Source organism: Nomascus leucogenys, chromosome 3 (genome assembly GCF_006542625.1).
Source record: "Nomascus leucogenys isolate Asia chromosome 3, Asia_NLE_v1, whole genome shotgun sequence".
Classification (NCBI taxonomy): domain Eukaryota; kingdom Metazoa; phylum Chordata; class Mammalia; order Primates; family Hylobatidae; genus Nomascus; species Nomascus leucogenys.
In genome coordinates this window covers 144,994,875-145,022,616 of record NC_044383.1, presented here as the reverse complement: position 1 = coordinate 145,022,616, position 27,742 = coordinate 144,994,875, and the positions used below count along the sequence as shown (strand labels likewise).

Sequence of the window (27,742 nt, the reverse complement as noted above, 5' to 3'; positions counted from 1 at the left end):
CCCAAAATGAGGTATCTGTGGGGGAGGCCCTTGTCGCTCCAGGTGCCAAGTGTCCTCCGATTGCTAGCACACAACGGTGAGCAGAGAAGGCAGGTGAGGAACTGCACGGACTCAGCTGCAGAGGGCGGCGGCAGCCCGCCCCTGGGGCGGGAGAAGGGCAGGTGCCGGGAGACACCAGGAAGCTCTTCCCCGCCCTGGCACGTAACAGAGCTGGGAGCCTGGCTGCCAGGGGCGTGTCATCGCGGGGGCAGCCTGGGAGCGCTGCTGCGCCGCGGCAGGAGAAACAGCCGAGGACACCCTGGAAGAGCAGGAGTACGTGGGCCTGCGAGAATGGCGCCAACACCAGCCCTGCAAAGCCACTTTCCAAAGCCGGGCCGAAGACAGCCACCGTTGCCCCGCAGGCCTCAAGGATGACGGTCAAGCCAGCCAAGGCCGTCTCCCTACCCAGGAACCTCGCAAAGCGCAGGCGTACGTACCCGGGTGGCGCGACTGGGCGGAGTCAAGAGCCGGAAGTTCCTTGCGCCGCAGTCCTTCCCCGGAAACCCGCGGACCGGAACTGCTCGGAGTTCCCGCCCCCAGACAGAACCGTGGGTTGCTGGGCAACCGATGCGGCCGCCGCTGCTGGTCTCTGTGGTGCTGGGAGCGAGCCCAGTATAGCTCCCACCTCCTGTGCTGGTAACCTCCCGTCCCGCCCGCCTCCCTTGTTGTCGCCTCTCCTCGCGTCGCGGAATCCTTGCCCTTGGCACTACTTACATCTCTCCGGGTCCCACAACACCTTAGCGCCCACCTGCTTCAAAGCCAAGCTCCACCGAAAGCGAGGCAGTCAGCCCCCGGACATGGCCTCGGCCCTGACTGATCGCACCTCTCGGGCCCCGAGCACCTACACCTACACCAGCCGGCCCCGAGCACTGCCCTGCCAGCGCAGCCGTTACCGGGACAGCCTGACGCATCCGTGAGTGACCAAGCCAGCCCCTGTGTGGTCTATACTTGCACCCCATCCCCGGGCCGGGGTCTGGCCCCTTCGCCCTGGCAAAAGCTGCTTATGCTGTCTTCCCTTGGCTGCACTCTGCCGAAATAAAAGTTCTGCCCTAAGGAATCTCCCGTGATGTGGAGGAGTGAAGCAGGAAGGGGCATGGGTTGGGCATCAGTTAACTTTTAGTGATACTGAGTTGCTGCCGTGGTCCTTAACATGTACACGAATCGGCTCATTTCACAAAGTTTGAATTGTACCAGTGTGTATTGAGGGCCAGCTACGTGCTGAGCACCTTACCGGGGGCATTCAAATACGTTTTCTTAGTTAATCCACAGTGCTGTCAAGTTGGTTTTATAACTCCGTTATGCAGATGAGGAAACTGCGGGGCAAAGATATCCAACAGTAGCATATCCAAAATGGAGCCGAGTAAATCTCTTCGGCAGGCTTTGAGCTGCAGTAAGATTATTCTTCCACGCAGGACCACAGATTGGTTTTTTGTGGTGGTGGTGGTGGTGGTTGCTGTTGTTGTTTTGAGACGGAGTTTCGCTCTTGTCGCCCAGGCTGGGCTGCAATGACGCAATCTCCGCTCACTGCAACCTCCTCACCCCTCCTCCCCCCTCCCCGATCAAACGATTCTCCTGCCTCAGCCTCCCAAGTAGCTAGGACTACAGGCGCCCTCCACCACGCCCGGCTAATCTTTGTATTTTTAGTAGAGACAGGGTTTTGCTACGTTGGCCAGGCTGGTCTCAAACTCTTGGCCTCAAGTGATCCGCCCACCTCGGCCTCCCAAAGTGCTGGGATTACAAGCGTGAGCCACTGCGCCCGGACGGCAAATTGTGTTTTTACATCGATGAACAGTGGCAAATATTCAAACATACATAGGAAAGAAAAAAAAAAAAAAAACATAAGCTTTTTTTTTTTTTTTGAGACAGAATCTCACTCTGTCGCCCAGGCTGGAGTGCAGTGATCTCGGCTCACTGCAAGCTCCGCCTCCTGGGTTCATGCCATTCTCCTGCCTCAGCCTCCCAAGTAGCTGGGACTACAGGCGCCCGCCACCACGCCCGGCTCTTTTTTTTTTTTTTTTTTTTTGTATTTTTTTAGTAGAGACAGGGTTTCACCGTGTTAGCCAGGATAGTCTCGATCTCCTGACCTCGTGATCCGCCCGCCTCGGCCTCCCAAAATGCTGGGATTACAGGCCTGAGCCACCACACCCGGCAAAAAAAAATAAGCTCTTAAAGTTCTCTTAAAGTTAAACGATTCTCTAAAGTTCTTTCCATAAGCCTCAAATATTGAATTCAGCAGAACTTTACAGGAATGCAGGCTCCATGGATGCAGGAACTTTTGCATCTTTTGTTCACCTAGTACAATGCCTGGTACATAGTAAGCACTTAATACGAATTGTCGAATTGATGACTGAACATCAACAATGTAATTATTGATGCTTATTTCAAACGCTCTTTCTAAATTCATAATTATCTTGTTCTAACAAATTCTTTTTTTATAAGAGATGTCATCACTGTGAGAAAACTAAAATAGAAAATTTAAATTTGAAGAGTGATCATTTATGTTAGAAAAGGATTCAATTTTAAAATTTTCTAATCCTTCCAAAAACACTTTCTGGTGCCTTTAAGTGATTGCTTACAAATCATTACTATCCAATCAGACCAACAGATTAGAAACAAGAATCAATGGTGGTTCATTAGGAACAACTTTTTTGATAGTTGATTAGTATATTGAAGTAATCTGTTGATTAATTGATTAATATATCTGAGTAATGCACAAGACAGAAAAATCTCAATTTTGAGGAAGTAGTATCTTACAAATCATAATCATTGATATCCTAATGGATAAAATACTGAGATTTTATCCATAATTTGCTTATGGATAAGGATAATGTTCTCCTCTGATATCCTTATGAATGAAATATTTTTTAAGTGTTCAGGAGAGTAGCCTGGCATGGTGGCAGGTGCCTGTAATCCCAGGTACTTGGGAGGCTGAGGCAGGAGGATCACTTAACCCGGAAGGCAGAGGTTGCAGTGAGCCAAGATCACGCCACTGCACTCCAGCCTGGGTGACAAAGCGAAACTCTTGTCTCAAAAAAAAAAAAAAAACAAAGTGTTCAGGAGAGTACTTGTCTTAATCCATTTTATGTTGCTCTGACAGAGTATCTGAAACTGGATAGTCTATAAAGAGATATATTTAGCTCACAGCTCTGCAGACTGAGAAGTACAAGAGTATGGTGCTGGCATCTGCCTGCCTTCTAGTGAGGGCTTTTCTTGTTGTATCATAACACGATGGAGAAGGTCAAAGGGGAAGCAGATACGTGGGAAGTGGCCAAACAGGAGGAAGTACCTCATTTTGTAACAACTTGCTCTCTGTGGAACTAGTCCTGTGAGAACTTAATCCAGTCTCTTGAGAGTAAGAGTTCCCTCACTACTGCGAAAACTGGTGCCAAGCCATTCACGAGGGATCGACCCATGTTCCAAACACCTCCCACTAGGCCCCACTTCCCAACACTGCCATATTGGAAATTAAATTTCCATGTGAGTTTTAGTGGGGACGACAAACCACATCCAAACCACAGCAGTACTTTTAGTACTTGCTGCTGAGTAACTAAATGACCATATCCAAAAAGAGTATGCTTTTGTGTCAATCTGTCTCTATCCTAGAATGTCGTTTAGTTCTTTCCTGTTCAAAATTTTATGTTGAACTGGATAAATCTTCAGTTTTTCAGATGACACATGGCTGGAATGGATAACTAACTTATGACTGAAGGGAGTCAAGGTTCCAAATTACCTTGATTGGGTATATGTAACTGGGCTGAAACCAAAAAATGAAACTTAATTGGAAAGCTGTGAAGTTTTACTTAGGTATGAGAAGTCAGTTTCACAAATACAGAAATGGGAGTATCTGATTTTTCCTTTGAAAGGGTCTAGAAATTTAACACAAGTGTAATGTGATTCAAGAACTTCCACCTTTTCATAGGATTATAAAGCTGAAAGAGAACATTTGAATACTAGCCTTCTCATTTACAAACAAAAGAATGTAATACATCTTTTATGTATTTCTTGGTAGTTGGGTGATCATAAATGCCATTAAATTCACCTTTAGGCATGTGTCGAATGACAATTGTGATAATGACATCCTCATTTTAGAAATCCGTTGGTAAAGGATATATAACTCTTCTAATAAAATAACATTTTTAATGCAAATGAATTAAAACCTTAGAACATACCTTTTTTTTTGTTTTTACTCAGATCAAATAAGGTTTAAAATCATTGTAGTGGGCAGAATAATGATTTCCCAAAGATGTCCTCTTCCTAGTCCCCAGAACTTGTGAACATGTTATGTGGTAAAAGGGACTTTGAGATGTGATTATATTAAGGATCTTGAGATGGGAGATCTTGAGATGGGAAATTAGCCTGGCTTATCCAGGTGGGCCCAGTAGAATCACAATGAGGCCTTAAAAGTGAAAGAAGAAGGACAGGCGCAGTGGCTCACGCCTGTAATCCCAGCACCTTGGGAGGCCAAGGTGGGTGGATCACAAGGTCAGGAGATCGAGACCATCCTGGCTAACACGGTGAAACCCCCGTCTCTACTAAAAAAATACAAAAAAAAAAAAAAAAAAATGAGCCGGGCGTGATGGCGGGCGCCTGTAGTACCAGCTACTCGGGAGGCTGAGGCAGGAGAATGGCGTGAACCCAGGAGGCGGAGCTTGCAGTGAGCCGAGATTGCGCCTCTGCAGTTCAGCCTGGGTGACAGAGCGAGACTCCGTCTCAAAAAAAATAAAATAAAAACAAAGTGAAAGAAGAAGGCACAGGAGTCTGAGTCATAGAAGGGGATGTGTCATTAGAAGCAAAGGTCAGAATCACACAAATGCTGACTGAAAAGCGACCACAAGCCAGGGAATGAGGGCAGTCTCTAGAGGCTGGAAAAGGCAAAGAAACATTCTCCCCAGGACCTCCAGGAGGAGTGCAGCCCTGTTGACACCCATTTTGAACATCTAAACTGCAGAATTCTGAGAATAAATGTGTTATTTTAAGCCAACTACATGGTTAGTAGTACCATTTAATGAAATAGGAAACACTGAAGAAGTAGTGAGTTGGAATGGGAGAGTGATAATTAGTTCAATTTTGAGGTTGCCTTCCAGATAGCATAGTGAGATGTCATTGGGCAACTGGATATGCCTAGAGTTGAGAGAAGAGTTCTCGGCTAAAAATAAAAATTGAGAGTTTTAGGTATATGGATTATAATTGAAGTCTTGAAAATGGATGAGGTCAACTAAGGACAAGAGAAGGCTGAGCCCAGAGGAAATCCTCCAGTATGGGAGGAACTGCAAACAAAGGCTAAGAAAAAGGTGTAAGAGAAGTAGCAGAAAAACAATCAAGATGATGGTGGTAACACAGAGGCCTAGGAAAGAGAATGCTTCAGTGAAGGAGTGGCCAGCTGGGCTTACCACTGCCCAGAGATCAATTAATACAAGCAATGAAACATGTTAGAATGTTCAATAGTGGCTTCAATATATGATAAAAAAAAGCAACTTATACCCCACTCAGAATCATTTCCCATAGAGTACTGTTCTTGGTGTAGGGCAATGTTTAGTGTCTTAGCTATAAGCAATATGTAATTTAAATAACTTAGAATGAAAATATCAACTGTGTTTTTGTATTTTTTACTAGCAATCATTCTGATGCCTGAAATTAATATTTTATTTTATTTATTTATTTATATTTATTGATTTTTTTTTTTTTTTTTTGAGACAAAGTCTCTCTCTGTCTCCTAGGCTGGAGTTCAGTAGCCCGATCTCAGCTCATGGCAACCTCTGCCTCCTGGGCTCAAACCATTCTCATGCCTCAGGCTCCGGAGCAGCTGGAATTACAGGTGTGGGCCACCAGGCCTGGCTAATTTTATATTTTTAGTAGAGACAGCGTTTCACCATGTTGGCCAGGCTGGAAAATTTTATTAACATTTTAAACAATAACTTTAAAAAATATATTTGGGTTTAAAGAACAATGAGAAAATTGACTTAATTTTTAAGCTTCATTTTTTTATTAGTGTAACTTTTCAATCTTTGAATCAAGCTTTTTTCAGTACTTTAAAGAAGGCCCCTTTTCAAATGGGCCATTTTCATATTTACTAAAGTCATACAGATTTACAACCTAAATCTAGCCCTGCCACTTACTAGCAAGGTGACCTTGGGCAGATTCCTGAGTCTGTTTCCCCTTCTGAAAAAGGAATCATAATTCCCAATTTGCAACTTATTGTGAATAATAAATAAAATAATGTACATGAAGGACCTGGCATATAGTAAGCATTACATAAATTGTATCCATTTACCTCCTTATTTTATGGACCACACTAAAACAGAAATTTATTTTCTTAAAATATATTGATTTTAGTCTAAATCCTATTGAAAATGAGTTACTTCATAGATACCAATACTCTATTAAAGTGGTTATACAGAATTATCTGTTTTACAGAGATGAAGAACCTATGCGTTATGGAAACATAATGTATGACAGAAGGGTAATTCGAGGCAACACTTATGCACTCCAGACAGGGCCACTGGTAAGTTCAGTTTGAATAGTCTAACACCGTGTTCTCACATTATCTATGGGGAAGGATCAGTTTCTTTGTGTTAATTTCTAATCCATTGCAGACTAAAACATTCATAAAATAAAGATGAATTACTATAAAAGTGAAATTTTTAAAAAGACATACAAATAGAAGCGCAGTGACAGTTTCCAGGAGCTGAGGGATGAGGGGGCCAGGGAGGGAGCTATTGTTTAATGAGTGTAGAGTTTCAGTTTTGCAAGGTGAAAAGAGTTCCAGAGATAGAGGATGGTGATAGTGATAGAACAATGTGAATGTAATTAATACCACTGAATTTTATACTTAAAAATGGTTAAGGTGATAAATTTTACATTATGTGTATTTTACCACGAAAAAAGAATTAGCTAAGAAAAAAAAAAAGCCCCAATTGGCCGGGCGCGGTGGCTCACGCCTGTAATCCCAGCACTTTGGGAGGCCAAGGCGGGCGGATCACGAGGTCAGGAGATCGAGACCATTCTGGCCAACATGGTGAAACCCCATCTCTACTAAAAGTACAAAAATTAGGTGGGCGTAGTGGCGCTCGCCTGTAGTCCCAGCTACTCGGGAGGCTGAGGCAGGAGAATTGCTTGAACCCGGGAGGCGGAAGTTGCAGTGAGCCGAGATCGCGCCACTGCACTCCAGCCTGGCGATAGAGCGAGACTCCATCTCAAAAAAAAAAAAAAAAGCCCCAATTTTTCATTAGATTCAACAGAACTCTGCCATTCTAAACATTTCTAAACTTTTACTCTCAATTTCTATACTTAAATTGTTACAGACCAGTTCAAATAGATTATAGACACTAGCCAGAGGCCCACATTTTGAGTGGCACTTGTCTATTGCATCTAGATTTGTTTAGATTATCTCATACTCTAATATAATTATCATTATTTAATCAAAAAGTCTGAATTCTGCTTCTTTAATTCACTCAACAAATATTTATTGAGTTTTAGGTCCTGTTCTGGGTACCTAGGATACAAAGATGAGTAAGACATGGTATGATATTAAGGGTGGTGAGTTCTTGGCACAGAAATGAAATACAGGTGAATCCATAAACAGTATATGACATATAAGTGCCTAATACAAGACGGTGATAGAGATGCTCCTCTACTTATGATGAGGTTATGCCCCAATAAACCCACTGAACATTGAAAATGGATTTAAAACACCAAACCTGCCAAACACCATAGCATAACATTGCCTACCTTAAGTATGCTCAGAGGCCAGGCGTGGTGGCTCACGCCTGTAATCCTAGCAGTTTGGGAGGCCAAGGTCGGTGGATCACTTGAGCCCAGGAGCTTGAGACCAGCCTGGGCAATGTGGGGAAACCCTGTCTCTTAAAAAAAAAAAAAAAAAAAAAACTCAAAAATTAGCTGGGCATGGTGGCACGCCCCTGTAGTCCCAGCTACTTGGGAGGTTGAGGCAGAAGGATTGGTTGAACCCAGGAGGACAAGGCTGCAGTGAGCTGTGATCACACCACTGCACTCCAGCCTGGGTGACAGAGGGAAACCCTGTCTCAAAAAAACAAAAACAAAAATACAACCTAGAATGTTAAGGAATTGAGGGAAGCTCAGTGTGCCTGAATCAGAGTCTGAGGCAGGGAGTATCAAGAAATACATGATTAAAAAGAAGTTAAAGATGAATAAATCTCAAATCCACATTAGAGAGAATGTTGTTGAATGTCAAATGAGGGATGTGAAGAACCCACCTAAGGTATGTTCCCAGAACAAGACCCTGTCTCCAAAAAAAAAAGTGCTCAGAACACTTACATTAGCCTACAGTTGGGAAAAATCATCTAACACAAAGCCTATTTTATAATAAAGTACTGAATATCTCATATAGTTTATGAAATATTAAAGTGAAAAATAGAATGGTTGTATGAGCATTCAAAATACATTTTCTGTGGATACTTTTGTATCATCAAAAAGCTGAAAAATCATAAACCACATAAGTTGGGGAACATCTATTAGTCTGAAGCAATGGTTAACTTACTAAGCATATATATATATATATATATATATATATGTATGTATGTATATACGCTTCAACCCTATCCTGGATCTCCTGCATTAAAACCTCCAGGGGTTCCCTGCTTCTCCCACGGAGGTGGTGTCAACAAGGGTGGAGCAGGAAGCTGAACTTTCACCTTCACCCAGTACCAGTGAGGTAGTAGGAGATGGCACAAGTCAGTGCCCCACTCTTTCTGGGGTGGTGCCAGCAAACCCAGTGGGTAGCTGAATTGCAGTCCTATCTGGCAGTAACAAGGTGGTATGAGGCAGTGCTAGTCAATGCTGCACTCCCCTGACACCACCACCAGTGTTGACAGAGCCTAGAAAGGAGCTGAACTACCACCCCCACCTGGCAGCAATGTGTTGGTACAAGTTGACCCTCTGCTTTTGTTGAGGTGGTGTCAGCGGGGCCCAGCAGGAAGTTGAACTTCCAACCCCACTCAGGCTTGTGCACTAAAACAAAAAGGGTGATTTCCTACTGAAAAATTAAATAGGATCCAAAGTCTTAAAATATAATACCCAAAATAGCCAGGATACAAACAAAAATCATTCATCATACAAGAATCAGGACAGTCACAACTTGCATGAGAAAAGACAATCAAGAAATGACCAAACCAAGATGACTCAGATGTGGGAATTACCTGACAAGGATTTTAAAGCAACAATCAAAAATGTTTCAATGAAAAGTGAACAATTATAGACACTCTTGAAACAAATAAAAAAAAAATCTTAGCAAAGAAATACAAGATATAAAAGTAAACCAAATGGAAACTTATAGAACTGAAAAATACAATAACTAAAATAAAAAAACTCACTGGATGGACTCAGTAGTACATTGGAAATGACATAGGAAACAATCAGTGAACTTGAAGAAAAATCAATGAAGAGTGGAAGTTATCTAGCTGAACAGAGAGAAAATAGACAAAAAAAAAAAAAAAAAAAAAAAGGCTGAGAGAGCCGAAGAACAATCACAAAGATTTACATTCATGTTGTTGGAATCCTAGAAGGAGAGGAGGAAAACTATGAGATGGAAAAATATTTGAAGAAATTGTGCTTGAAAATTCCACAAATTTGGCAAAAGGCCTACAGATCCAAGAAGCCAAGTGACCCTCCAAGAGGATAAACCCAAAGAAATCTACCCAAGACAAATCAAGATCAAACTTTTGAAAATTAAAAACAAAACATCTTGAAATCAGCCAGAAAGAAATTACACGTTAGCTAAAGGAGAACAATGATTTAAATGGCAGTGGATTTCTTACCTAAAACATGGAGACAAGAAAGTGGCACAATATTTTTCAAGTCCTTAAAGGAAAGAACTATCAATCTCTAATTCTAATCCAGTGAAAATATTTTTCAGGAGTTCCAAAATGGCAGCATAGAAGCAGGCTGGCTTCACTCCCCCTGCAAAAGAAAATCAAGAACAAATGTACAGTGCCAAGATTACCATCAGCAATATTCTAGAGCTCAAGTAGAAGGAGGAAGCAGTTCCCAGGGCTACAGAAAAGTGAAAAAGCTTCAAGGAGATGGTAGGAGAGTCAGACGTTCATGTCTACAGTATCTCTCCTTCTAGTCTGCCTGGCACTAAGGATGTGGAGGATTGATTTAGGGTTCTCTAGAGGGACAGAACTAATGGAATATATATATATATATATAAAGGAGAGTTTATTAAGTATTAAGTCACACAATCCCAAGGTCCCACAATAGGCCATCTGCAGGCTGAGGAGCAAGGAGAGCCAGTCCAGGTTCCAAAACTGAAGAACTTGGAGTTCAATGTTCAAGGGCAGAAAGCATCCAGCACAGGAGAAAGTTGTAGACTGGGAGGCTAGGCCAGTCTCTCTTTTCACATTTTTCTGCCTGCTTATATTCTAGCCACTCTGGCAGCTGATTAGATTGTGCCTACCCAGATTAAGGGTGGGTCTGCCTTTCCCAGCCTACTGACTCAGATGATAGTCTCTTTTGGCAACACCCTGAGACACACCCAGGATCAGTACTTGGTATCCTTCAATCCAATCAAGTTGACACTCAGTATTAACCATCACAGGGATTTATCTCTGACTTGTGATTTCTGCACTGGAAAAAGATCAAGGTGGACTACTAGTTTCCCTACCATGTTGGGTTTCCTGGCAGGAAATTCAACCCACAAGAAGCATCATGAGTTCCTGAAGAGAGAAATACCCCTGAGTACAGCCAAAAACAAAATGGGGAGGTGAGACTACCATCCCCAGCCCTGGACACTCTTCTGTATAACTCAACCAAAAGAAACACCAAATCAGAGTGACTGTTCAGCAGCACCACACTGTAGGAGATAACATTGTATGGGTCCCCTGGGCACAAACCCCTAGCCAGTCACACTACCATTGTATCCCCTTTAGGACCTCCCTGATTCAGGATGGGCAGTGCTCTGATCATTTACTAGAGCCAGGTGAACCTGGCCTTAAGGCACCACCTAGAGCCAAAAAGGAGGCAGCAATCTGGTGATAAAGGATCTCTGGTGGGGCACAGTGTCTCATACCTGTAATCCCAGCACTTTGGGAGGCCGAGGCAGGCAGATCACTTGAGGTCATTAGTTCGAGACCAGCCTGACCAATATGATGAAACCCCATGTCTACTAAAAATACAAAAATTAGCCAGGCATGGTGGCGGGCACCTGTAATCCCAGCTACTTGAGGGGCTGAGTCAGGAGAATCGCTTGAACCCAGGAGGCAGAGGTTGCAGTGAGCCAAGATCACACCACTGCACTCCAGCCAGGGTGACAGAGCAAGACTCTGTCTCAAAAAAGGAAAAAAAAAAAAAAGATCTCTAAGAAAATATATCCAATAAAAAGCAAAACAAGCCAGACAGATTAGACTGGACTAAATAATCCCTCAGTGCAGAGACATAGACATACATCCACATCAAACAACAGCAAACAGGGAACCATGACCTACCTAAAGGGACAAAGCAAGGAATCAGTAACTGACCCTAATGAGATGGCAGGATGTGAGCTCTCTGACCAAAAATTCAAAATAGCAGTCTTAAGGAAATTCAGTGATGTCTAATATAACACAGAAAAGCAATTTAGGAATTTGTTAGAGAAATTTAACAAAGAGATTGAAATAATTTTTAAAAATCAAGCAGAAATCTTGGAGCTGAGTAATACATTTGTTGAACTGAAAAATTTATTAGAGGCTTTCAACAACAGAATGAATCAAACAGGAAAGAATCAGTGAACATGAAGACAAAGACAGACTATTTGAAAATACACAGTCTGAGGAGAAAAAAGAATGAGAAGAAACAAAGACTGCTTACAAGATACAGAAAATTACCCCAAAAGATCAAAGCTAAGAATTACTTGTGTTCAAGAGGGAATTGAGCAAGAGCAAGGAGTGGGAAGCTTGTTTTAAGAAATACTAACAGAAAACTTTCCAAAACTTGAGAAAGAGATAGATATCCAGGTACAGGAAGGTCAGAGAATACCAAACAGATTCACCCCAAATAATACCCCATAGAATAATCAAGCTCTCAAAGGTCAAGGACAAAAAAAGAATCCCAAAAGCAGCAAGAGAAAAGAAGCAAATAACATACAGGAAAGAGCTCCAATCCATCTGGCAGCAGACTTCTCAATGGAAACTGTACGGGCCAGGAGGGAGTGAGATAACCAGGAGGGACTGGGGTGACATTTTCAAAGTGCTGAAAGAAAAAAATCATCCAAGAATATTGTATCCACAAAGTTATCCCTCAAATATGAAGGAGAGATAGTCTTTCCTAGACAAATAAAAGCTGAGCAAATTCAGCACCACCACACCCATCTTACAAGAAATGTTGAAGGGAATTCTTCAGCCTGAACAACAACAACAACAAAAAAAACACTAATGTGCCAAAATAAAACATTTGAAGGTATGAAACTTACTGGTTAAATTAAGTACATAGACAAACCTAGAATACTCTCATACTGTGACTGTGGTATGCAATCCACTCATAATTCTACTGAGGCCCAAAAGACAACTATCAAAAACAGTAATAGCTGCAGCAACCTGTTAAGAGGTAGGTAATATAAAAATATGTGCAATGAGACAACTAAAAGTTAGTATGTGGGGGGATGGAGTTAAAGTGTAGAATTTTTTTTCTTTTTTTCTTTGCTTCTGTTCTTTGTGATCTAAGATAAGTTGTCATCTCTGCAAACAACTTGTTATACCTATGTTTTTTGTAAGCCTCATGGTAACCACAATGCAAAAATCTGTAATAGATTCACCAAAAATTAAAAGCAACAAACTAAAATATGCTACCAGATAAAGTCACTTAACACAAAGAAAGACAATGAAGAAGGAAGGAGATACAAAACAACCAGAAAATAAGCAACAGAATGGTAGTAGTAAGTCCTTGCTTTATCAATAATAACACTGAATGTAAGAGGACTCGGTTCTCCAATTAAAAGGCATAGAATAGCTGATTGGATAAAGAAACGAGACCCAACTATATGCTCCTAGAAGAAACCCACTTCTTCACCTACAGAGACACACATAGACTGAAAGTAAATGGATGGAAAAAGACTTTCCATGCAACTAGAAACCAAAAAAGAGCATGAGTATACTTACATCAGATAAACCACAAATCAAAGACTGTAAAAAGAAACATGGTCACTCCGTAATAATAAAGTGATCAGTTCAGCCGGAGGATGTAACAATGATAGATATCCATGCACCCAACACCAGAGCTCCCAACTATATAAAGCAAACATGAATAGATCTAAAGGGAGAGATAGACCACAATAATATTAGGAGACTTTAACAACCCATTCTCAGTAATGAATAGATAATCCAAACGGAAAATCAGGGAAAAAAGAAAAAGAAAGAAACAAAAGAAAATTGGTGTTAAACTTCACACTAGACCTATTAGGACTAACTGATATTTATAGAACATTTTATCCATCTTCTGCAGAGTACACATTTTTTTTCTTCATCACATGGATCATTCTTCAGAATAGACCATGTCTTAGGCCACAAAACATGTCTGAACAAATTCAAAAAAGTAGAAATCATATCGAATATCTTTGCTGACCACAATGAAGTAAAACTAGAAATCAATAATAAGAGGAATCTTGGAAGCTACAAAAATACATAGAAATTAAACAGCATGCTCCTGAATGATCAGCAGGTCAATGAATAAATTAAAAAGGAAATGTTTTTATTATTTTTGTAAATATATAGATAGGATTGTGCACCCATATATTCCAGTTAACAGCCATACTTTGAAGTTACTTTTATGCTTTGTCAAACATCTTTGTAATTATCTGACAAAGTACCAATACAATTTTAATGAAGTTACTGATAATCAGGAAACATTATGACAAATGCGTTTATACTACTCAGGAATTGCTTTTGGAATGGCAGTTCCTGTATGCTTTAATAAATATTTTCTAAATTCTAGAAATATTTTCTATCCCTGTTAGCTCAGACAGCCTGATTCTCTAGAGCTTCAGAGACAACGGGAGGCTAAGAAGAGGGCTCTTGCCAGAAAACAAGCCCAAGAGCAGCTCAGACCACAAACACCTGAACCTGTGGAAGGCAGAAAGCATGTCGATGTGCAAACAGGTGTGTGACTGTGCCCTCGGCATTGTGTCCTCGTGGTTTACTCAGTTATCTATGTCAGTTCATTTTTATTTGGCCTTTGTATTATTTATGCCTCTCTTGTGCTATCTGATGCTTCCCCGACCACATGGTAGGGAAGTTCATTTATTAAAGAAATACATAGACTAGGCTGGGTATGCTGGCTCACGCCTGTAATCTCAGCACCTGGGGAGGCTGAGGCGGGCAGATCCCTGAGGTCAGGAGGTCAAGACCAGCCTGGCCAATGTGGTGAAATACCCGGTCTCTACTAAAAAATACAGAAATTAGCTGGGCATGGTGGTGGTCACCTGTAATCCCAGCTACTCAGGAGGCTGAGGCAGGAGAATCACTTGAACCTGGGAGGCGGAGGTTGCAGTAAGCCGAGATCACACCATTGCACTCCAGGCTGGGCGATGAGCAAAAGTCCATCTTAAAAAAAAAAAAAAAAGAGAGAGAAAGAAAGAAATACATAGACTATATACTACTATCATAGTAGATATGGCTGGAAGTGTGGGATGGGGTTTAAAAAAAAAAAAAAAAGAATGTTGGCCAAGCACAATGGCTCACATCTGTAATCCCAACACTTTGGGAGGCAAGGCAGAAGGATCACTTGAGCTGAGGAGTTAGAGACCAAAGACCCCATCTCTACAAAAAAAATTTTAAAATTGGTTGAGCATGGTGGTGCACACCTGTAATTCCAACTACTCAGTAGGCTAAGGCAGAAGGATCATATGTGCCCAGGATTTCAAGGCTGCAGTAAGCTATGATCACACCACTGCACTCAGCCTGGGCAACAAATAAATAAATAATTTTGTGACCAGATTCTCTCTTAGCCCTTTTCACATATTCTGTTCTCAAACTGGGATTCTTTCTCATAGCCCAACATGAATCACAGTTCTTTTCATTAGGACTTACAGGAAAGGAGAGCAATATAGTTCTATTTTGTCATTTTGTTTGTCTTTTGAGAGAAGTAAACCCACTCCCATCTGAGTCATCTGCTTCTCACACCAGCCTCTTCTGTCCTCTGGTTCTGTCGCTGTGCACATTCCCCAGGGCCACACAGGCACCCCTGAGGCAGGTGCCAGGATTTGCATACTTGTCTCGCTGTGCTCAGCTGTAGAGGCTTACCTGGTCCTATGGGGTCTAGCTGTGTTGTTGACAGAATCTTGGTCATCAGACAGTGCTTGGTGTTTTCCTTGGACCACTGTCACTACTTAAGGTTCACTTTGTACCCTTCCAAGATGATGAGTGGATCCATCAGGATTATTTCTGCGTGGTAAAGGCAAAAGGGACCATTCCATGCTTTAACCCCTGCCTTTAGGCCAAGTATAGAATGAGTGTATGGCTGTCATTAGCCAAAGAGATAAGTTTTCATGTTTCTTCATACCATCAGAATATTAAGTGATATAATAGCAGCCAGCTTTTTTTGGATATTTCCTCAGAGACTGAACCAGGTCCTTTATCTGTGTATTTCCTTCATTACTACAAAGATTCTGTGTGACAGGTAGTTATAGCCCATTTTACAGATGAAGAAACTGAGGCCCAGAGAGGACATGACTTGGCCAAGTCCTGTGCCCAACATCTGACTCTAGTGCTCATGTTCTTTGCTTGATACCACATTACCCCTGCCTCATATAAATTACTCCTAACATGAAATTTGTTTTCATACATCTGTTTATAATCTGTAATGTAGCGGGAACATCAAATAACCTGGTGACTTGGTACATGATTTTTTTTAAATATCCAGGAATTTTCAAATCTGTATATGTTTACTATCTTAGGACTCAGATATATATACATATGTATATAAACACATATGTATATATGTGTATAGCTATCTATCGATAGATATATATGTGTATAGCTATCTATCGATAGATATATATGTGTATAGATATCTATCGATAGATATCTATATCTATCGATAGATATATATATGTGTATAGATATCTATATCTATAGATATATATACATATATATATCTCTCTGTATATGTATATCTATATTTGACTTTTAATCCACTGTTGTACTCTACATCTTATACACATCTACAGTCTCATGTTCTTCTTTAGCTCCATTTATCAGATACAAAGCTCAGTGCTTTCTAGACATTCAGTAAATGTTCTAGCCTAATTCTATCTATGGTCTTCCAAATATTTAAAAACTCTTAGTTCAGTATGTGAGGTAAGCCCCACATCTGAGCACTTTCATTCTAATACTTATTTTCTGATTCATTTAAATATGTTTTGAAGGAGCTAAAATTTCAAATACGCATGTATGCTTGAAATAGACCAGAATTTTTTTTTTTTTGAGACAGAGTCTCACTATGTTGCCCAGGCTGTAGTACAGTCACACGATCTTGGCTCACTACAACCTCCACCTCCCAGGTTCAAGCAATTCTCCCACCTCAGCCTCCTGAGTGGCTGGGACCACAGGCACACACCACCACACCCAGCTAATTTTTGTATTTTTTGTAGAGATGGGGTTTCACCATGTTGGCCAGGCTGGTCTCAAACTCCTGGCCTCAAGTAATGCACCCTCCTCGGCCTCCCAAAGTGCTGAGATTATGGGCATGAACTACCATGCCCGGACTTAGACCAGAATTTTAAACTCAATGTATATGATATTCTTCTTAGAATTATACCTTGAAGAAATTGCTGATCGCCTAATAGAAGTTGATATGGAATGCCAAACAGATGCATTTTTGGACAGACCACCAACACCACTCTTTATTCCTGCCAAAACTGGCAAAGATGTGGCCACTCAAATACTAGAAGGAGAGGTACAGTACATCCTATGGGCTTCCCTCTATAATCTTTATAAGTGACGTAAAGTTAGGTGTAGATAAAGCTTAATATGAGCAAGAACCACTTCACAATCTGATTCTACTTCTTGGATTTCTTTCCAGATATTATCTATAATGGTTTTATCATATAGTACTCAGAAATGTTTTAAAATACCATGTTCTGATTTCTTTGCTGATTAAAAATAAAATCATTTGAAATATTTTTAGAATATTTCCACATTTGATTTTTGTTTGTTTATATGCTTGCTTAATGTATATATATATAAGATAGATTTGTACTAAATGAGGAAAAATAATATCCCTGATATCAAAGATTCCACAATTAGTTGCTTTTGGATTATATAACTTTTGTAAAGGTACTCTCTCATTTAAAAAAATTTTTTTTAATAATTACATTTTTCTATCAGTGCGGAATGCATAAATAGGCCTCTTTATGAAATTGAAGAAAAGAAGGCAATGATTATGTTCATAATGACCTAAGTGAGTTTTAACACTTATGGGAACTTGAAAGAACTGTCATTGAAATTGGGAAATAAAATAAATCTTCAGAAGCTACCTGAAAGTTATATTTGCCTATAAATCCTAGCAATGAATCACCAAAATATCTATTATTCTTGTTCCTTCATTCATCAAACTGTTATTTAAAAATAAATAAAAATCAAACAAAAGGCAAACAATAAGACAGACAAAGATATTTCTCTTCAGTGTCAGGGTTCATTTTGATGAATGCATAGGTTTTTTTCATAACTTTGACTTAACAGATTTTTACCTGTAAACAAAATGTTGTTCATTTTGAGGATTAGAAACCATGAATAAAGCACTGGCACAGTGTCTGGCACACAGGAGACACTTAGTAAATAATATCTTGTTATTGCTATTCATTATATTTTTGTTGAGCATCCGATTCATAATTAAAATTTTAAGTTTGCTTTATTTTGTATGTTTAAGCTCTTTGACTTTGATCTTGAAGTTAAACCAGTGTTAGAAGTTTTGGTGGGGAAGACAATTGAGCAGTCTCTTCTGGAAGTAATGGAAGAAGAAGAGCTGGCTAACCTGCGGGCCAGTCAGCGTGAGTATGAAGAACTACAGAATAGTGAACGTGCTGAAGTTCAACGACTTGAAGAGCAAGAGAGGCGACACCGAGAAGAAAAAGTATATATAATTATATTTTTCTTTCTTAGGCAGTCTTTTGGCTAGTTAGCATATTATGTTCAAAATTACATGTGATGATATATCATAAGACTAAAGATCTTTGGGAATATATTAGAAAAAGATGTATAGTATTTTTGCTCAGGTCTCTCCTATAGATCTTAGATCTTTCATGGACAGAATTACATCTTTTAAACTCCAGCTTACATAAATACACCTAAATTGAGTTTCCAAAAGTTTCTAAATGAAATGAAAGTTCCTAAGTTACATATGTGCCAGTTGTAAGACTCTCTTAAATATCAGGAGTCCTAAAGAAAGAAAGACGTATGTTGGTTTGCCATAAGTCAGTGGCAGAAAGATGGAAGGAAGGAAAAAGTGAATGTATTGGAGAGAGACTGTGGGTAAAAAGCAGGGGATCTGGATAGAGTTCTGATTCTTTTTCTCGGTGACCAGGCCCTTCTTTATACCCTTAGTGACACACTAGACCTGTTTGGGTTCTCATAGAATATTTTTCAGATTCTAGATTTTTAGAATCTTCAGTAAGGAAAGGTTTACAATCCAGTTTTTTTAAATGTGCCAGTAGCCTACAGTTAGGAAGCACTAGAAAAGATAGTCTTTTTGGTTTTGGCAATAACTGTCAGCCTTTGTTGTATACTGATGAACAAATTATAAAGTAGTATCTTAATACCTGAAACAGTTAAGAAAAAATTCCCAAGGGGCCTAACTTACTATACTATGAAAAATAGCGTAATTGTTGGGAAATCCTACTCAATACCTATCAAATGGACTTTAATTCTAAGATGAATACTTAGTTGTGTAAAGAGCATAGGGCTTACAATAAGGATTGTGCAAATTTATATATATAAAAAAACTGTGGCAAAATAAACTTTGTTGAAATGAGTCGTGAAATCTTTATCAAAAAATACTTGTTTATTTACTATTTGGAAATATATTATGGAAAACTGGATACAAGAATCACCTAGATTTATATTTGTTTAAAATTTGAAAATAGATTTAATTAGAAAATATATTAATGCTCCCACTTCCACATGAGAGTAGAGAACAGGATTCATCAGCTTTATAAATATTACATGGTCTAAAGGAAGCAACAACAAAAAATAAGAGGCTTTCATGATCTTCAGAACCATTCAGCTTTACAAAATTCAGGGAATTATTACAAATGAACTCATTCATTGGCCCACTGGTAATTTTTCTTACCAGTAATATTTCATGATAATATTAATTTAAAATACATATAATGGTGATTATCTTTTTGCTACCGTCTATACTGTCAAGCATGTATGTCTTGAAATTATTTTACTTGAATTCAGTAGTGAGATGTTTTACCTTAAATTTCATCTTTTATAACTTCCTGAATTCAGTACCCACTAGCTGTTGAAATTCATTAAAGTTTTGATGAAAAATATGAACCTTTAATAGATAGACACCTCGCTGTCCATTTTTTGATAAGTCTGGATTCTTGTACTTATTAACTTGACTAGATTCGGTACTTGGGGAGGGCATAAGAGCTAAATAACCACCCCCCTATGTCATTCTTGGCAGGAACGGCGTAAGAAACAGCAGTGGGAAATAGTGCACAAGCACAACGAGACATCACAAAAAGTCGCCGCCCGAGCATTTGCACAGCGTTACCTGGCTGACCTTCTCCCGTCTGTTTTTGGCAGCCTCAGGGATAGTGGCTACTTTTATGATCCCATTGAAAGAGGTTTGTAGATATTTTTGTTAGATTAATTTTGTTGTAATAAGCATCCTCTTAATGGTGCAAATTTATCTTATGTCCATTTTTATTTTGAATTGGAATCTTTCTATTTCTGACACAAAGTCAATTTTAGTTGTTTAAAGTAAGTACAGTTTTAATGAGATGTGTATTTTAAAGATCTTGATTTAAGGATATTAGTGTTTGTTTATTGAGAAACAACATTTGTATAGTAGAAAGAAATATGGACTTGGTATTGAAAACTTGAGTTTGGGTTGCAGCTTTATCATTAGCTAGCTTGATGACCTCCAGTTTCTTCATGTGTGAAATGAGGATTTTTTTTTTTTTTTTTTTTTTGATACAGAGTCTCATTCTTTTGCCCGGGATGGAGTGCAGTGGCGCAATCTTGGCTCACTGCAACCTCTGCCTCCCGGGTTCAAGCAATTCTCCCTGCCTCGGCCTTCCGAGTGGCTGAGATTACAGGCACCTGCTACCACACCCAGCTAATTTTTGTATTTTTTAGTAGAGACGGGGTTTCGCCATGTTGGCCAGGCTGGTCCTGACCTCAAGTGATCCGCCTGCCTTGGCTTCCCAAAGGGCTGAGATTAGAGGCGTGAGCCACCGTGCCCAGCCTGAAATGAGGATTATTTAGGAGTTAAGTCATGAAATATATGACACTGTAAACTATAAAGTCCTGTGTATGCATAAGTAGTTGTTATTAACTTTTTCTCAGCTGACTTATTCAAATCAAAAACCCTTTGAGGGCAGGTATCAAGGTCATTTATTCATTTAGTTAGGCGCTTACCCTGTTCTAGGCAGTGTTTGGTATTGGAGAAAAAGAAGGATCCCTGATCTCTGCCACTAGGGAGCCCGTAGCCTGATAGCTGTCTGTCTGTATCCCCTCAAAGCCCACGTTTCTAGCTGCTCAGCCAGTGGAAATGAAGAGTTGTATGTCCTCTCCACCACCCACCTTCCTCAGAGTGAAAAGCACTTACATCCACCGTGCTTGGTGTATAGGTCCTATTTTGTTGGCCAGTAGTATCTTGGGACACATGTTAGTAATGTTAATTTTCACTGATTACATATTCAGTTCAATACAAAGATGTCAGATCACAGACATATTATTAATATACATAGTATTTTTCATAGGCGATATCATTTGATACTCCCAATAACCCTGTAGGATAGACAGGTCAGATAGAATTCCCATTTTTTCAGAAATAGAAACTGAAGCTCAGAGAAGTTAAATGCCTTGCTCCCAAATCCTCAGGCAGTGGAAATATTAGGCTTCAAACTGACTTGGAACTCAGACTCCAGGTCCAATGTTCATTCTCAGCTATCATCCTGCTGTCCTGGGCTCTAGCTTGGACTCTAACTGTTAGCCAGAGAGATCAGTAGCCTTCTTTCTATCACAGATTACCAAAAAAGTAAGTTATAGATCATTTAAAAGCTTGCAAATGAAATTCATACCTGAGATTAAAATTATTTATAGTAGTGAATATAACATTCTATCACACTCTCCATTTCATCCTATTGAAAAATAAAATTAGATGCCTGCCCCCAAAAAATGTTGTTTTGAAACTTTAAAATGTATATGGTAATAGACCATATTTTTAAAATGCTTACACAGTAGATTTCAGTTTGAACAAACTTAATACTGATGGAAACACCTAGTTTCTGACCTATTTCTAGATGGCTGCCTCCTCAAATGCCCTCTCACCTGCATTCTCTGAGTCTGATCAGCTTCCTTCCATTAGGCCCTGGGCTTCAGGTGGAGACTTTCTTTTACTGGCATTGCTCAATCCCAGATTTGCATTGCATTTGGATTGGAGTTCTCCCAAACCCACATCCTCCCCCTGCCTCCGTGATCCATCTCAGATTGCACCTATGAAGGAAACTCCAAATGCCTTGACTCCAAGGAAGGCTTCATAGTTCTTAAAATATTGGGTCGGGCGCAGTGGCTCACACCTATAATCCCAGCACTTTGGGAGGCCGAGGCGGGTGAATCACGATGTCAGGAGATTGAGACCATCCTGGCCAACATGGTGAAACCCCATCTCTACTAAAAATACAAAAATTAGCCAGATGTGGTGGTGTGCAGCTGTCGTCCCAGCTACTCAGAAGGCTGAGGCAGGAGAATCACTTGAACCCAGGAAGTGGAGGTTGCAGTGAGCAGAGATCACGCCACTGCACTCCAGCCTGGGTGACAGACTGAGACTCTGTCTCAAAAAAAAAAAAAAAAAATCACTTATGCAATAGAAAGGAAACTAACCAGAACATATATAAGGAATATGGCAAAAGTTATGCTGTATGAGTCTACTTAACATTTTATATTAAGAAACCAATGTTGATGAGTCTGTTTCATTAAGAGAAAAGCACATTATTCCTCTGATAATACATGAAAATCAATGAATTCTTTTATTACAGATATTGAGTTAGGATTTCTTCCATGGCTAATGAATGAAGTTGAAAAAACCATGGAATATAGCATGGTGGGAAGAACAGTGCTTGACAGTAAGTTATTTTATCCAAAAATCCATCTCTAAAATTTTTGGTAGAAAGAATAAATTGAATAATTTAAAGAAAGATTAATTTTACAGTTCTAATACTTAAACTTTTAGTATATCAATTGTATTAATAAAAATGCAAATTTGTACCCTCAATATTATTTTTGGCTCTTCTATAATTTGCTATCTACTAATATCTTCTGTCATTACTTTATAAATGATACTCTGTTAAAACAGAATATATTTTATATTTAATGCATTAAGTGTGAAGTTAAGTATGCTGACTTCCAAAAAAGGTTATGACATAGGAAAGAGATGAGGCTTCGTGAAGGTTTTGTAATCATCTATAAGTCAGCATTATAACTCCTGAAATAAACCATAATATGAAAATCATAGTGATGTCTGGACATTTAACTTTTCAGTGTTGATCCGTGAGGTGGTTGAAAAGAGACTGCATATGTATGAGCATGGGGAAGACACACATCAGTCTGCAGAACCCAAGGATGAGCCTGGTGGTCCTGGAGCAATGACAGAGTCACTGGAGGCCTCTGAATTCCCGGAGCAGAGCATGTCACAGACACAGAAGCTGCTTTTAGATGGAGACTACCTACAAAGAACAACATATGACAGAAGGTCATCCCAGGAAAGGAAGTTTATGGAAGAGAGAGAGCTCTTAGGGCAGGATGAAGAAACAGCAATGAGGAAGTCCTTAGGGGAGGAAGAATTGTCATAGGAGGGAAGCTTCGAAGTCATGAAACCAATCAACAGCCAAGTCAGCAAGCAATCAGGTAATGATGCGCGAGTCCCCTCAGGTTATAGAAATTATGTTGTATTTAGTCAGTATGTCTTTTTGTGTAATGGACTGGGCCAATCAAATGTGATAAAATAAAACTAATTTGAAAATGAAACTTAAATTGAATTCATTTGTTTAATAGACTATTCAAAGGCTGTATTGTAATTCTAATGAGAATTATGTTTAATTACTAGCTTTCTATTACCATTATACGTAACCAGCAAATATATTTTTCTTAGTCCTTCTAATTTTGCGGGTTTTTTTTAGTAAGTATGATAGTTAATGTTCAATATTAGTGCTGTCAGCCATTTAGCTTTTCTTCTCTATAGGAAAACTATTTCACCTACTGTAAGAGTGAATGCCTAGCCAGGCGTGGTGGCTCACACCTGTAATCCCAGCACTTTGGGAAGCCGAGGCTGGCAGATCACCTGAGGTCGGGAGTTTGAGACCAGCCTGACCAACAAGGAGAAACCCCCATCTCTGCTAAAAATACAAAATTAGCCAGGCGTGGTGGCGCATGCCTGTAATCCTAGCTCCTTGGGAGGCTGAGGCAGGAGAATCGCTTGAACCTGGGGCAGAGGTTGCGGTGGGCCAAGTTTGCACCATTGTACTCCAGCCTGGGCAACAAGAGTGGAACTCCGTCTCAAAAAACAAAAGAAAAAAAAAGAAAGAGAATGCCTAAACGTTGTGCTACTGAAAGCCACAGTGCTCCCTTCCTGCAAGGACCATCTTCAATATTCAAGTAAGGCTTAAGGAATTCACTGGATTAGTAATATGCTCTCATCTATTTTTTCACATTCCTACTATGAAAAAGTTTCAGGCAATGCCAATAAAGCAAAAGTCCCTGTTTGCCCTCATATAGTCTCACTCCCCTCCTCAAAGGTAGATCACTGTTATCAGTTAGGTATGAGCCATCTAGGCCTTTTTTGAGGTATTCCTATACAAATGTATTTGAAAATCTAGAAATATATAGCTTGATTTTCTTTATATAAATATAAACATTATTTGCATATTTTATTTTTCACTTAAGAGAATGTCTTAGATCTTTCAAGGTTAGTGGCATCAATCTCTTCTTAAAATATGGTTAAGGTATTACATATTATGACTGTGCTGTAGCATAGGGAATTGACATTTGACTTTTTAATCTGAATGTGTTAGAGAATTTACCTGCAGTATTAAAATCACAGATTATTTTCTCTCTAAAGCCTTGCTAATTGTAAGCAATAACTGAAGTCTTCAGAGCCTTTAGATAGATAGAGCCTATTTTTCTTTTTACTTATTTTTACTTTTTTTTTTGAGACAAGGTCTCACTCTGACACCCAGGCTGGAGTGCAGCAGCACCATCACAGCTCACTGTAGCCTTGACCTCCCAGGCTCAGGTGATCTTCTCACCTCAGCCTTCCAAGTAGCTGGGAATACAGGTGTGCATCACCACGTCTGGCTAGTTACTGTATTTTTTTGTAGAGATGGGCTCTTGCTGTGTCACCCAGGCTGGTCTCCAACTCCTGGGCTCAAGTGATCTGCCCACCTTGGCCTCCCAAAGTGCTAGGACTAAAGGCATGAGCCACCACACCTGGCTGAGTCTGTTTTTCTCAAAATATTTATACATATATAAACATAGTGATTTAAAATAACTTGTAATTATTAACCCATTTACCTTAATTTCTTTTAAGTTAGGTACCAAGAATGTATCCACATTTTAAAAATTTTAAAAGAATGCACCCATTTTCCCATGTAGTATTTCACTATAACACTTAGGCCTTATGGCAACCTTCTGAAGCATGCATGACAATATTTGTATTTTTTTAGTTTCTAATCCTTAATTCGGTCAGCCAGCAAACATTAGCTGAGTGCCTGCACTGCCTTGGGAATGAGGCTGCAGATACAGCGGTGAACAGTCACGAATACTACATGTTTTTTACAGCCTAGCAATGGAGCTAAATGAAGTAAATGATGTAAATAAAGAAACCAAAGCTCAGGGATTTAAAGTGATTTGCAATAGGTGACAAGCCTAGTAGGGAATAGGACTAAAGCTGGAATCCAAATCTCCTTACTTCTAATCTGGTATACTTTCTTCTAATAACTTGCTGTTTCTGTGAGGTACAAAGAATAATTTACAATAAATTATTGCACTAATAGCATTTAAAAAATTAGAATCACACCTGTTATCCATCATGGGGCTGGTTCCATCTTGTTAAACAGTCTTTATGATCATCCTAACATTTATAAGTTATTAATTTTGGCAAGATGACCAAAAATTTTTAATTAGGGCTATTGCTGATTATTATTGTCATTACCAATTTTAAAATATCTACAACTAGTTTTTAGAAGCCTTAAAATTGGACCAGGCACGGTGGCTTGCACCTGTAATCCCAGCACTTTGGGAAGCTGAGGCAGGCGGATCACAAGGTCAGGAGATCAAGACCATCCTGGCCAACATGGTGAAACCCCGTCTCTACTAAAAATACAAAAATTAGCCAGGCGTAGTGGCGGGCGCCTGTAATCCCAGCTACTCAGGAGGCCGAGGCAGGAGAATCGCTTGAACACGGGAGGTGGAGGTTGCAGTGAGCCGAGATCACGCCACTGCACTCCAGCCTGGAAGACAGAGCAAGACTCCTTCTCAAAAAGAAAAAAAAAAAGACCTTAAAATTGATTTGAGGTTGATTATCTTTCATAATCTTCTAATTCTCCTTTAGAATGATCCAGTCCGTTAAACACTTTGCAGATGCCAGACCTATGCTCTATAAATCCATAAATTAATTCAATTTATTGAAAGAAGCAGATATCTATAAACTCCACACTGAACTGATTAAGCTTAATTGCAATCCTAGTCCATCCCAGAGAGAAACCAAAATAATTGAGAGGTTAGGGCATTGTCGCTGTGAGAAAGCTTAGAGGTAACACATTATATGTTATCTGGAGAGAAGAATGTTAAATGGAAACAACGTTTATGAAGAATTTCTTCAAGTACCTGAAGGATTTTATGGGAAATTACAAGATAGCATTCTTAGGTTCCATATGTCTAGAGGACTTTTCATAACTGTAAGCAACTTTTGCAAATAGTTTGGGAACATAAAACTCTTGCAGCATAGAAGAAAATGGGTACTATTAACATTCAGATGGTTATGGGACCATCATAACATTTTGATGTAATATGCAAAATGCTACTTCCCCAACTATGACCCTCAGTATGACTTCTAAAGGAATTATAAGCTCCAAATACTTTTTGGAGTACTTTTTAAGTACTTGACTTTTTCACACATTTGCTAATACCCTTCTCATAAGTTTTATTTCTTTCTGATGTTTCAGCTAACATTGAGCTAACAGAAGCTAAATAATAATAAAATGAAGAACAGATAGTAAATATATTGAAATTGTCATTCCTGGCCGGGTGTGGTGGCTTACGCCTATAATCCCGGCACTTTGGGAGGCCAAGGCGGGCAGATCACGAGGTCAGGAGATCGAGGCCATCCTGGCCAACATGGTGAAACCCCATCTCTACTAAAAATACAAAAATTAGCTGGGTATGGTGACGCGTGCCTATAATCCCAGCTACTCGGGAGGCTGAGGCATGAGAATCACTTGAACCCAGGAGGTCGCGCCACTGCACTCCAGCCCGGTGACAGAGCAAGACTCCGTCTGGAAAAAAAAAAAAAAAAAAGAAAAAGAAATTGTCATTCTTGACATAAATTCCCATATCATTAAAATAGATCAGAGAGATAGAATGTAATTTTCTCTAGCATAGGCATCATTACATTTAAGCCATCTGAGGGCTATGAGCGTGATCTGCAAAGTCACTCTGAGCAACATAAGGTGGAGTTTGGAAGCAGACTCAAAGCCAGACCACTGGGCTTGAGTCCTCACACGCAAGCATGTAGTCTTCACCATGGAGAAGGGTGTTTGCCTTTCTCAAAGCTTTTTTCTTTTAAATTAGGAAAAAGAACTGATTTATCAGTCTAGTGTTTCATTTTAAAAACATATGAAAGGGTGGGAAACTGCAGAAGAAAGTATTTGGAGCTTATAATTCCATTAAAAGTTATAATGGCAGTCATAGTTGGTGAAGCAGCATTTTGCATATTATATCAAAATGTTATGGTACCATAACCATCCAAATGTTAATGGTACCAATTTATTCTATCCTAGAAACATTTCATTTTATGTTGTTAAAACATAACTATATCAGCTAGGATTTTTCTATGCTTTACCTGCTTTGGAAAATTTGACACATTCTGCTTTACTCTTTTGTTTATAGGTGAATCACAAAACATATTTTTATGTATTCTATCGTTCAATAGCCATGGCTGTTTACTTCATTTAATTTATGTAGCACAAAGGCATTATGAAAAGGCCTAAACATGAGCTTCACTTCCCCACTAACTAATTAGCATCTGTTATTTCTTAACCCTAATGCCTAGGCCTAACCTGAACCAATGTTCCCCAATCTTGTTCACAGTCAGAGACCCAAAAAAGAGTGTTATAAGTGGGGTGTCACTATTGTGAAAGTAGTGCTAATGGTGTTGAATTGGTACCTATGATTCTTCTTTTGAATTAGATTGTATGTTTCATGATCTCAACTTACATTACTAAAATTTAATAAACTGATCATTTAGATGA

General features: G+C 39.6%; 1 protein-coding gene across 3 annotated transcripts; it reads left to right on the top strand.

Annotated features, from left to right (window-relative positions):
- On the top strand, positions 1-27,742 carry RSPH3 (radial spoke head 3). Of its 3 annotated transcripts, XR_004029405.1 has the most exons (9): positions 1-952; positions 6,454-6,541; positions 14,000-14,141; positions 16,793-16,938; positions 17,911-18,114; positions 19,675-19,837; positions 22,256-22,342; positions 22,758-23,123; positions 23,458-27,742. XR_004029405.1 is itself a non-coding variant. In XM_003271750.4 (8 exons), the coding sequence occupies exons 1-8, from the start codon at positions 411-413 to the stop codon at positions 23,066-23,068; spliced, it is 1,683 nt and encodes a 560-aa protein (XP_003271798.1). In that variant the 5' UTR covers positions 191-410; the 3' UTR covers positions 23,069-27,742. The 3 variants fall into 3 exon arrangements, 2 of the variants coding, with proteins under 2 accessions (XP_003271798.1, XP_003271799.1); XM_003271750.4 differs by having other exon boundaries at positions 191-952; positions 22,758-27,742; XM_003271751.4 differs by lacking the exons at positions 14,000-14,141; positions 16,793-16,938 and having other exon boundaries at positions 206-952; positions 22,758-27,742.